This window comes from Wasmannia auropunctata, unplaced genomic scaffold, assembly GCF_000956235.1.
Source record: "Wasmannia auropunctata unplaced genomic scaffold, wasmannia.A_1.0 LD336101.1, whole genome shotgun sequence".
Lineage (NCBI taxonomy): Eukaryota > Metazoa > Arthropoda > Insecta > Hymenoptera > Formicidae > Wasmannia > Wasmannia auropunctata.
Genome location: NW_012026789.1, coordinates 3,615,682 through 3,627,679, shown reverse-complemented (window position 1 = coordinate 3,627,679; position 11,998 = coordinate 3,615,682). Strand labels below are relative to the sequence as shown.

General features: G+C 35.8%; 1 protein-coding gene across 1 annotated transcript; it reads left to right on the top strand.

Annotated features, from left to right (window-relative positions):
* The first annotated feature begins 7,031 nt into the window (after positions 1-7,031).
* Positions 7,032-8,629, top strand: LOC105459599. The gene is made up of 2 exons (XM_011705765.1): positions 7,032-7,614; positions 7,871-8,629. The coding sequence occupies exons 1-2, from the start codon at positions 7,498-7,500 to the stop codon at positions 8,072-8,074; spliced, it is 321 nt and encodes a 106-aa protein (XP_011704067.1). The 5' UTR covers positions 7,032-7,497; the 3' UTR covers positions 8,075-8,629.
* Positions 8,630-11,998: the final 3,369 nt, after the last annotated feature.

Sequence of the window (11,998 nt, the reverse complement as noted above, 5' to 3'; positions counted from 1 at the left end):
CATTGAACTTTAAAAATTTTTTGACGTGTAGGAGTAGATGGTTTACACACAATGGCTTATTGTCGTAGGAAATAATCGAATAACACACAGTGCGTGTATTGATATATTGATATATAGCAAAGTAATCTTAATGGTTTTGAAAAAATGTATCCATTGTGAAAATATCTATTAAACTATAAAACTGTCCATTGCAAATTATTGCAAATAATTATTAATTATTCTAAATTATATCACTAACACGCTCCGATGCAAATTTCAGTCTGAAGTCGAAATCCTCGTAAATTCTTTTGTACTTAAATACCTTCGTGTATATAGCAAACTTTGGAGTGGAACAATGCAAACAATTAATTTTGCTGGCAGTGCAAACAATTAATTTTGAGAAACCATGTTGAGCATCCTGCATTCTTATCTTTTACTTTATTTATCAACAAAAAAAGATTTACAAGAATGAAGTAATTAATTTATCCAATCGCGCACGATACACATACAAAATTTTATATTTTCCTGTTCTCCGTATGTCGCAATTTATTACAACATCTACATATTAGATATTAGATGATGCATTTCTGTATCATCTATCGTCGTCTGCATTTCTATCGTTTTTTATCTTAACATCAATCCATTTTTATAGGAAAAATGTGTTATCTACATTACTTTAAGCATTTTTAAAGCCGATAATCTCTAAGCCGATATCTAAGAAACAGTGTTTAGAGCTCTATTTTTCTAGAATGTATCCAATAATCCAAATAGAACTGATATTTAAAAACTCCTTTCAGGATAATTAGACCGTGTGAATAAGTTACAGTTATAATTTGTGCACAGTTATAATAATAGCACAACATGGTTCTAATTCCATGTTATATAACTTGATCATTTTTAATTCAAGTAGAATAGGCTGAAAAAATACTTTTTCTGAATGCAGATGTACATAACCGAAAGATTTTGTAAAGAAATTTATAGAGAGATCAGATTATATTTTTGCTTCTCAAAAGTCAGACATGAATTGACATTGAAATTGTAATAATTTATTCTCGAAATTCTATTATTTGGACTCATTATAATAAACACAATCTGAAATTTCTAAAAGGCAATTCTAAAGGAAATTTTTTAACGGCATTTCTAAAGGGCAACTTCTTAATACGCGTTTCAAAAAGTAACAGCAAATTGACAATATTTCACGAAATGAATACTTCAGGTACTTCAAATTCCCGCGCAGAGGAGATACATTCTTAGAGAAGATTTTAGAGAAGCGCATCAGCAATATGGAGTCGTCGCAGAGAACTTTTATTCTTTTCCTTCATGATAACGCACATCATCACACAGCAATTTTTGATTATACCATTTGGAAATTTAAGATCTTACAACATCCCCCAGACACCCCTTTTTACTTTCTCTAATTATCATGTTTGAATCTCTGAAAGACGCTCTGAAAGGACGAAGATATGGGAATTATGACGAGGTTACAATTCAGGTTCAGTCAGAAACGGTACATTCCTGACTGAAGGCACTATCAGAAACATTTTTTTTCTAATAGAATAATAAGATTGGTGCAACGATGTGAATAGAAATATATTGAAAAGAAAGGTGATTATATAGAAAAATGACATATCATTTGTATCTCTATTTGAATTATATATCTCAAAATATTTAATTTGCTGTTACATTTTAAAACATTCTTTTGTATTTTGCTTGAGTTTCTCAAATTCAAATCTATACTGCTAGAATGAAACAGCATTTAGGAGAGAAAATCAGGAAGAGACTGAAAGAAGGGAGCAACATTCATAAAAATACATATTTATGATGAAATCCCTTAAAGTTCTCATCGGAGTTTATCGTAGCAGCCATTTCGCTTATTTACACGATTTATTTATGTATGCAAACATCGTGATCTTATTAGGCCATTTATGCAGCGGAAAATAAACGAGAGTGTACGACACGCGCGAGAAAGAAAAACGCGAGGCCAGAGAAAAGGGATGTCTAATTATCACACGAGAAAGAGAGAGAGAGAGAGAGAGAGAGCTTCCTCGGCCGTCGCGTCACCCCGCGCGTTCGCCGTTCCCTCGTACCCCGAAAATAAATATGTCGACTGGATCGTATCTCCGCGGCCGTACGATATTATTCCTGGCGTTTGAACGCATCCGTGCAATTATATGCATTTTATTGGAGGCGTTGGGGAGCACTTCGGTACGCGTAATCGCTCGATCTGCTTCGCCACTCGGCCCGTCCGCGCACCACGACCGCTTTGCACTCGCTGCAGAAAGAGAGAGAGAGAGAGAGAGAGAGAGAGAGAAAAAAGAAGATAGAGGATCGCAGAGGAGAGAGCGCAACGAACAAATGAAACAGCACGACAGGAAAAATAGCGAACGAGTTGTAAATTCTGAAAAAAAACGAGGCAAAACTCCAGCAATCTAACGATCTGACGATGGACTGCGAGTACCGATAGATTATGTCGCTAATGAAATTCCTTTTTTGTTTGCTATAATTGTTCATTAATTAAAGACGCACCTCATTCCTCGAGATAAATGTTTAAGCACGGCAATTAACGGAGCTGTAGATGAAATTTATTACTATCAACACCTCTTGCGTGATACATTTACTTATGGCGCGATTGTAGCAGTGATTGAGAACGATATTAAGTATACTTTACAAAAGTTATTCGAAATTTTCATTGCACGCTTGGTTTTGCTTGTGCGCATCGTCTGTCGTAACAAGCTTATCGGAGACAGGTTTATATATTTTCAAAATTCACACATCCGGATATTCTCGCTAGCGGAATTCTGCGATCTCGAGGGGTGTTGGATGGAGACGATTGTGGCACCTGTACAGGTGTGCGAGACCGCGTTTCCTCGGTCGTTCCGCGTGTCGCGTGCATGTGCAACAGCACACCCGCGGATGCGTGTTTGCGTGCGAACGCGGGGCCTCGTATAATATCCGAGGCGTTAGGGCGTCCGGTGGTACCAGTGTCGGTATGTCGCCCGGGCGTGGGCGTGCGTTTTATATTCATCGCGAAGGTATCATTTTCACGGGAAGTTTGAAAAAAACGCGCGAGAGCGTGCGCGCGCGCGCGCGCGCATGTGCACACAGGCGAAATAAATAATGTCGCGGCGTTAAACTCTTATCCGAGGTCGCCGGCCGGTGCGCATAAATAAGACTTGCGTGTAGGTACACTGTCTTTTCCCGTTCTCCTTGTCTCCTCCTCCCTCGTTTGCCGGATTGATTCTCTCTCCGTCGCTCCGTCGGGCTCGCCTTCGTCTCGCATATACCATCGCGCACTCCATGTTAAGAGTTATTTGGTGTAAAAAAAATCATCGCTCTTTAAGTTGTTTCCAAGGTGTAATTAATACGCGAAGAATAAAACTTCGCGGATATTCATATTTCTAGGTATAAAACAGAAAAAGATAAAAATTCTTATGGCTCAAAAAATTTTGCAATGAATATACAACGATGATGAAACTCTTTTGTTCTTTTTCTTTATTAGATTGTAATTAAAATTGTTTTTTGCAATATTCTCGACAGAATATAATTAGAAAAAAATTCTCTGAACTCTATATGTAACATTCGATACATTTTTGTGAAATTGACATTTTTTGTTTTTTAAAAAGGTCACGAAAAGTGGAATCGCATACACTATAACTGACATCTGTTTCTGGTTTAAATGTCGGAAAGAGTAATCTTCCGAAGAAATTGTCCACCTTTCCGTATAAATATGCCAGGTCGGAAAGCCTCCTGGATCATCCGTTGAACGAATACCTAACTCCTTACGGCCAAAATGCCATCGAGAATGTGTCCCTGTTTTTAGAGTGCAAGCCGGGTTTTCACTAGGGATACGCAGATTTATGACGGCCTGCTCTCTCAACCTCGCCTTATTTTTAACCTTTCGCCCACTAACGAACCTTATCTCTCGGTTGCATTTCTCTGAGCAGTCGCGATAGACAAAAGAAAAACGTCTTGTTCGTAGAGCCCATAACTTAAGGATCTGCCTGATCCCTAGCCAACCATATCTGAAATTTTTACATTTTGTGTTATCTTTACACGATTCCGAGGAGTATAAAGAAAGAACTAATAAAGAATGTCGTTATGGGTTTTGTGTTGTAGATGATCGAGAGATGAGAGAGAACTTGTATAATTGACTTACCTAAAAAAAAAAATTATATAAGATTAATATTAGGCATAAATTTTTGTTATAAGTAATGAAATCAAAATATGTAGTGTACACGACAAAATACAACATAAAATAAAATATAATGTAAAATATACAATATAATATGAAATAATACTAGTATTACAGACGCGCGCTTCGCACGCACAATTTAACGTCTTTTACTTTAACATTTTTTTTGCACATGTGCCAACGCTTTGTTCATTCTTCAAAATACTTCGTAAGCCAATGAAGTTAATTCCAGCTCCTTCAGCAAATTTTCTTTTACAGTCAAAGATTTTGCAAAATTTTTATTTTTTTACAAAAACTCGACGTTGAAACAGATAAATTTGAAGTCCGACACAGAAATTAATTCAGTGCTGTTCGCAGAGAGACTGGTAGTCGCCCTACCACTTCAAGATCTCTCCTACTATGAAAATTTTTTTAGGAGGGGATAAAGAGCTTTGGAAGTAAAAAATTTTCACGAATAAAGATTAATCGAACTTGCAATACCTCCGTTTGTACGAAAAGGGTTAATATTATTTACTAGTCAATATAGTTTAAAAGACAAAAGGACACGGATGTGAACACGCACTAAAGAAAATGCGAAAATTTGACAATTAATGACGATAAGTACAACACATGTGGATAATTCAACAATAGTGCGGACAATTCTTTTGAATACATGTAATAATATTCTGTCTGTTCGATTTTGTTATTATTCGTCGATATCGGATTGCATCAGTCTGTATCGGATAATGTGAATCAACGTTAAGATGGTCCAATAGGAGGGAAGCACCTCGGGATGTTGACATGTATAATGCAATTAGGAGACCGCGGTCTTGAACACAGCCCTAAAGCCAAGGGAAGACGTTGTTTGAGTTAGGATAAGGAGAAATCGATCGTACCCTCATTAGCCAATAATCGTAATTAGTAATCTACGCCATTATACGCTTCGGGCAGTTGGTTTCCCCTCGCCCGCATCATGGTTGTGTGATGAGACCTCTCTCTCCTTCTCTCCTCTCCTCTCTCTCTCTCTCTCTCTCTCTCTCTCTCTCTCTCTCTCTCTCTCTCTCTCTCTCTCTCTTTCTCGCGTTTTAAGACAGAAATATTCTTCCGATATAATCTGCAATCATAAATAACGTGAGCATTATCAACAAATGAGCATAATAGTTAGTTCATTAGAGAGTAAATATACATGTATGCATAAATCATTCTTGTTGTAACTATTTTGTGACGCAACGAAACTGAAAATCAAATAGGTTTACTATTTTTATAATTATATACAAAGAGTTTTAGTACATTAATTAAAAGTGATTAAATGAAAATACTGATTCTTTTATTTACATCAAAAAAAAAATAAAAACATAGAAAATATGAGAAAAAATGTTATATAATTAAAAATTAATGCCACAATTATTGTATGAAGACGGCATTTAAGAATGTTTTAAACAGAAGAGAGAAAGAAGCTTTCTACATATATTTTATACGCGAGACGTTTAGAATCTTTCTCGAGGGTCCGAAAATTTAAACTGGAATCTGCTCGAAAGAGTAAGATAATAACGTTGACATTATAATATTAAATCTAAAGATAGTTCAAAACTACAGAACTATTCACTTTTAATACGTAACATCATAAAACACACTGTGTCCTCAATTTTTTATCCGGTTTTATTTAAAATTCGGATCGCGATGGAATGATTGCTACGTATAAAAGATCGATTCATTGGAGCGGAACAATTTTAAGACAGTTATGCGTCCCCGAAACTAGTGTACCGTCACGAAAATTAATTATAAATTTACGGCAATAATGAAAGTCTTCTCGCTAGATATGCCACGTCATAATACCTGCTTTATGCTTCACTGCCGATGCTATGAAAGGTGTATCGATAACAATACATAAAATAAATATTTTATATATTCACTGCTTTCAATATTTCCTAAAAATATTGGACAAATGTATGTTTGAGAATGTCGACAAATACAAAGTAATCGATACTGAAACTTTTATAGCTATTGATAAAATCAGCATCAGTTTTTATTGCGCAACGTATTCGGACAAAGACGTTGCTTTCCTACGTTTCCTGCAGCATATCCAATCTTCAACCCCAACTTTGCAAGGAAAACCCGCCATTCTCCACTCATCCTCGGAAATAAATGTTTAAATTCAAGAGAAGTTAATTAAAACTAAGCGTAATTATAGCGGCGCCGCTATGTAAACTGACGAGGTGGACGGGGAAGAATGACGATGAGGAGGGAGGAGACGATTGCCCTCCACCGGGCGGAGATGAAAAGCTATTTTGCTGTGCTCTTGGATATCGTGTCCTTGTGAAAGACTCTATTGTAATAATGAGCGAGGAAGGAGCGTGGAGAAAAAAAACTTCCCCGGAGGAAATTCATTCGTTCCTTAAAAATTGATTGTCATCGAGTCGCTATTAGACATTCTATGTGTTCACACAAAGTTGTAGGTCTGCCTTTCGATAGTTTTATAATTTTCTGCTCTTTAAATCGTATACTTTCGTCGAATCCATCAAATATCGATTTGAATCCTTCTGCTATAAAGAGAGAGAATAAACCTCCATAAAGAAATCATTAATCATAATACATTTTAATCTCAAGTGAAGGTCATAAATCATAATACGTATTAATCTCAAATGAGTTAATCATCATCTTTTAAATTAAGATATATAAGTAATAAAAAATGCAATATAAATGAACATAAAGATTATTAGTCATGGAAAAATAAATTCAATAGAAGGATCTCGGGAGCATTACTCCCTCTGACATCGGAAGGATTATTCTTGGCATTCGTTCTTGCACCAAATCGGCCATCCATATATTATAAGCCATGTGCAAACAAAGGAATTGCAGCATGATATATAAGCTCATAGTCAGAAATAATCACGGTGAGTCAGGTACGTGGCAGTCCGAGAATACAATTTGCTCGGAAAAATCGTTCAACTATAGTTATTATTGGTGTCCCTTGTATCCGGATTCAGCCGTTAATTTCTATCAAGTGACAACTTCTCCACCATTTAATCCGGGAGTTTAACTCCGCCTAATTGAGAGCGTGTTATTAATATTCTTGGCACGTGCGTTCCGTGTGTGCCCGCAACGCACGTCTAATTATTCTCCGAAATTATCGTTCGCGCGCGAGCGCCCAGTGTCCAGTCATGACAAATTCGGGGCCGTCTCCATCCCGTAAGTCCGACGGTGTGCCATTATTTCGAAACCAACTAACTCGTCTGGCGTGGACTTAAATGGGCTCGGACAATCGGCGGACCATTAGGTTAGAGTCCGCGCCATTAAAATCAGACACCCTCGGACTGTAGCCGGCCGTCCAGACCGAGGTAGACGTAATGCTAAACTCGTTACCAAAATTTTGGGAGCTAACGCGTTCACTCACCCATGAGGAAGAAGTGCACTTACGGACGAAGGGGACATATGCCCGAACGTCGAAGAAAATCTGGCAATCGGTACAATTTCCCAGGACATCATATTTACAATAATAATTGAAGAATTAATAAATTAGAAAAAGTAACCTTAAATAACTTTAACTTTAATGCTAATAAACGATTATTGTTTATCAATCGGCGCAACGTGTTTTCCACAATATTTATATGTAATGCCATTTTAAATTTTGTCTGAAAAAATTTAGGATAAAAACTGAAATACTTTTCTCGACATTCTGCGTTAAGCATGTGGAGACCTACTAAAGTCTTTTTTTTCTAGATGAATCCATACAATATGTTACTCAAGCTGTTAAAGATTCTCGAATGGATTATCTTATCATTTCGAGTAATATTTGCACCAAACTGCATCAAGTTGTCTGAAAAATCAACGTTTTATGTAGACATTCAAGATGTGAAAAATAAGCAACCAGAGAAAGAGACGGTGAAAATAGCGACAGCACAAAGCTGGAAAGGAATAGCATGAGGGAGGGAGAGTGTGTAGTCGGTATAGGAGCATTACAGACATTAGATTGGGACACGAGCGCAATAAACCTATCTGTATAATCTGCCCTGCAGGAATTAACAGCCCTCTGAAGGTAGCCACTAACGAAGTAATTCACTGGATGAACGTGGGGGGTTGAAGGGGAGAAAGAGGAAGAGGAAGAAAGGGAGAGAAAGGCGCGTAAGAGAGAGAGAGCGACGGAATGAGTTGGCGCGGGGGTGTAAGGACCGACCCTACATATATAGGATGCTCCAAAATTGAGATTTAGATCGAATCACGGAAAGGCAGCTACCTTTACGTTGCTGGAACTGACAATGAACGGTAAATAATTGCCGAGGAACAGAGAAAAAAGAGACTTACGATGAACGGCACAAACGTTTTTACGACTACGTGTACACATTGTCGAGCTGTTCTATCGTGAATAATTATTTATCACCAGAAACGTGATACATCGTATCGAATTCTTTGAGAATTCTTCAAACAACAATAAAATTGTCTCGATGCAGTTGTATATTTTTTTATTTTCATATATGCATATAAAAGCTTATAAAAAAAGATTTTATTATTCTTTGATTAGAGAATTCGAAAAAAAAACAAGGATATAAATAAATATAAGACTAATAGCGAAGGCTAGCCATTATTATGCGTTACAACATATCCATTTCATATTTCTTTTTAAAAAGACAAAAAAGTTTGATATAATGACTTGAGCAAGTTGTAAAATTGCTTTGTCTGGAAAAGACAATCTACATATATAATTAATATATATTAATACACGATTTCTTTTTTATTATGATTTAAACAACGTCACACAATCTCCAACATTTAATATTTGAAACACAGTGTATTACGTTGCCTATGTTGTAACAGGAGAGCGAGAACAGAACGTAGAAATAATAGCAGTGGGACGGTGGAAACGTGGATAATTGCTGACTTAGGGCCTGCCATTTCCCTCATAGACTTACATCCAAATCGATGCCTTGCCAGGCCCCTGGCGAGCCACAATTTATTTATGTCGATAGTTTCTTGATTTGTCGACTCCTGCCTGCTCATTTATATCCTCGTAGGGCACTCGCAGATATTTCTCTACGCGGAACATGCGCTACTAACACGAGCTATAGAGGGACTCGGGAACTTTCTTAGAGAAGTTGGGACAGTAAAGACAATGCGTCTTTTCCCCTTCTATCTTTACCTTGGAAACATAATTTATACAAAAGACAAACTCTGAAGCATTAATTGCATTATAGTGCATTATACGCGTTTAAAAATACTCCGCTGCTAAAAATCTCGTAGACTCGTAGACTTTTTCTGGGAACTGCTAATTCTAAAATTATAACCATAATACAGAGTTAAAACACGCCTTTTGGCTTGATATTTTATATTCTTTTTATGACGCAATTATACTATATCCTGTTATTGAGCAACTGATTAATCTCGGTAAAAATTTTAGTAAAAAGTTTAAGTTATACTAGTCTCTCTTTATAGAAAGAATAAGATATTAGTTTTTTATTTTTCTCTCATTAAAACGAAATATTTCGGAATATAATGGCTTAGCATGCTACGACGAACAAATATTTGTGGAAAGAGAGAAAGTTCCATAAAGTTGCTCTTAGATAAGTATTTAGGTTGTAAGTTATATGTTGGTTGTCGTCCCTTGCGAGTATCCATCATCGAGTATTCATCTTAACGCTACCGTGAGTCGCGCGGGACCAGAAATAAATACAAGCGTGACAACGAGAACAGCCAGTCAAGCGTATTAAGAACCGTCAGCTACATGATGACGTATCAACACAAAATTTTAAGTAAAGTTTAGTTTTATTATGACAGAACAAATCCAAGAATCCTTCTAGCCTCACAGCTATTAATAATCTTATACTATAAAAAATGATACAACTATCAATCAAATCACGCACGCGGGATTAAGATTTTTTAATTATATATTTACAGTCATTATATTTAGAGACACATTTATTATTATTATTATTATTATTATTATTATTATTGCGATATGAACATTCTTCTTTTACTTTCAATTTACATCTGTGATGTCATATACATACAAATATGTTACGAGTATGTCATATGTAAGTATATTACGAGTTATGTTTCTTTTTTAAGTAAATACTCGTTAGATAATTTTTTATCTGAGAAATATAATCATATTGATCATTATTCTATTCCGATAATCTAAACTCTTTACTCACCTTTCACTTTACTATTAACTTTTAGTGATTTTAATTGTTAAGCCAACATTTATTGTAGCTGTTAGCGACAGTTATTGTTTCTAACATTTATTAGCTTATTATGAATTACAAATATTGATATAAATAAGTAAGCGTAGCATATCTTGGACAATAAAATAAGGGGAACACGATGCGATTTCGATCTTAGCGATAAAAGACACAGCTGTGCGCTTCCAATTTAAATTTCATTGAGTTTACGGCCCGTTTCGTTTAGTTTTATTTACTATAATTAATTTTTCAATCGGGGAACGAAGCGGCCTTTTACGATGCCGTGGATTAGCGCCTCATCCGCGTTACGTCATTGCGAGGAGCGTCGTGCAGCCAATAGAAAGAGACTCAATGTCTGGGGCTACGTTAAAGGTTCGCATGAGTTTACGACCGACGCGACTTTGCTCTTATTGCCGGACCCTTCTCTGTACGCTCCTCGTAACACTTCAACTTTACAAATCGCGATAAAGGCGGACGTTACGCCTCGGTAATGTAAAGATCGGGTTTACGGACTTTGGCGATGCTTTACGGCCTCGCGGAATTGCGTGAAAAAGTATACGGTAATAGCGATATGAAAATATTACGCGCGCGCGCGTTTGATGGCAATATCATGATGGAAGTATCATAAAATTAGTAAAATAACTCTCATATCTGAATAAAATTCAGTGAAAGTAAGATTTGTGGATTTATTCGACAGCTTCGTATTCTGTTAAAGTCCGGAGATAAACAAATATGGATGTAGTGATTAAAAAACAGGATCTGCGCGCGCTTGCCCGAAGCGCTTTCGTATATATGCTAAGAATTCGTTTCTTAACACTTCGGGTTTTAACATTCTTCGCTGATTGAAAAGTGATGCGAAGTAGTACGATGTCCAAAACGAATCTCGAATATGAGTATTTTAATATGTTGCATAATGTTTATCATTATTATACGATGTTATAATTGATACATAACGTGTATTACATTAAATTTACTACATATTTAAAATATTAATATTATATCAAATTACTTAATCAAATTAGTTAATATAATACAAATATAATAAATAAAAAGAGAGAGATTAAAAAATAATTCAAATTTTAATCCAAATAATTCAATTCTTCAGGAATTTTTATTTTTTCTTTTTCCTGTCTTTCTTTTTACTATATTTCTATTTAAAATATATTTTATATATATATATATATATATATATATATATATAGAATAGAAATTCATTACCTTATTGAAACAATTAATATAAAACTTCAACTGAACAATCACATAATAACTGCTTCAGAAGCAAACAATCATTGCATATCCCATTTCAGAGGATATAATACCCCAACTTAAGAATCTTTAAGATCACATTGTATGGACACACATACGATAAATTATAATTTGTAAGAATACTATTCGCCGGCAATCGGTATCGTCAAAATGGTATAACATCCGGTTTTACGATCTAGAATTGGATGTAATTTACGACCGTGTGCTTGTTATTTTTTTTACGCAACATACTCCCCGCCAGCACATTTTCTTTTAAAAGCGAGAGAAGAGAAACTTATAATATTACGTCTCTTCTTCAAAATATGAAGGTCCTCTAAAAGAATCACTCAGTGTGCAGTTTGCAAGAATGGCGCGGTTCTTCTTCCCATTTTATTTTTTATAGCAGCATACTTTCCCCAAAACCGGAAAG

Bases quoted from the DNA above. Each gene is read 5' to 3' on its own strand.
- LOC105459599 (XM_011705765.1), top strand. From the start codon at position 7,498: ATGCTAAACTCGTTACCAAAATTTTGGGAGCTAACGCGTTCACTCACC. The intron at 7,615-7,870 runs GTACAATTTCCC...TTTTTTTTCTAG, and splicing joins CGAAGAAAATCTGGCAATCG to ATGAATCCATACAATATGTT.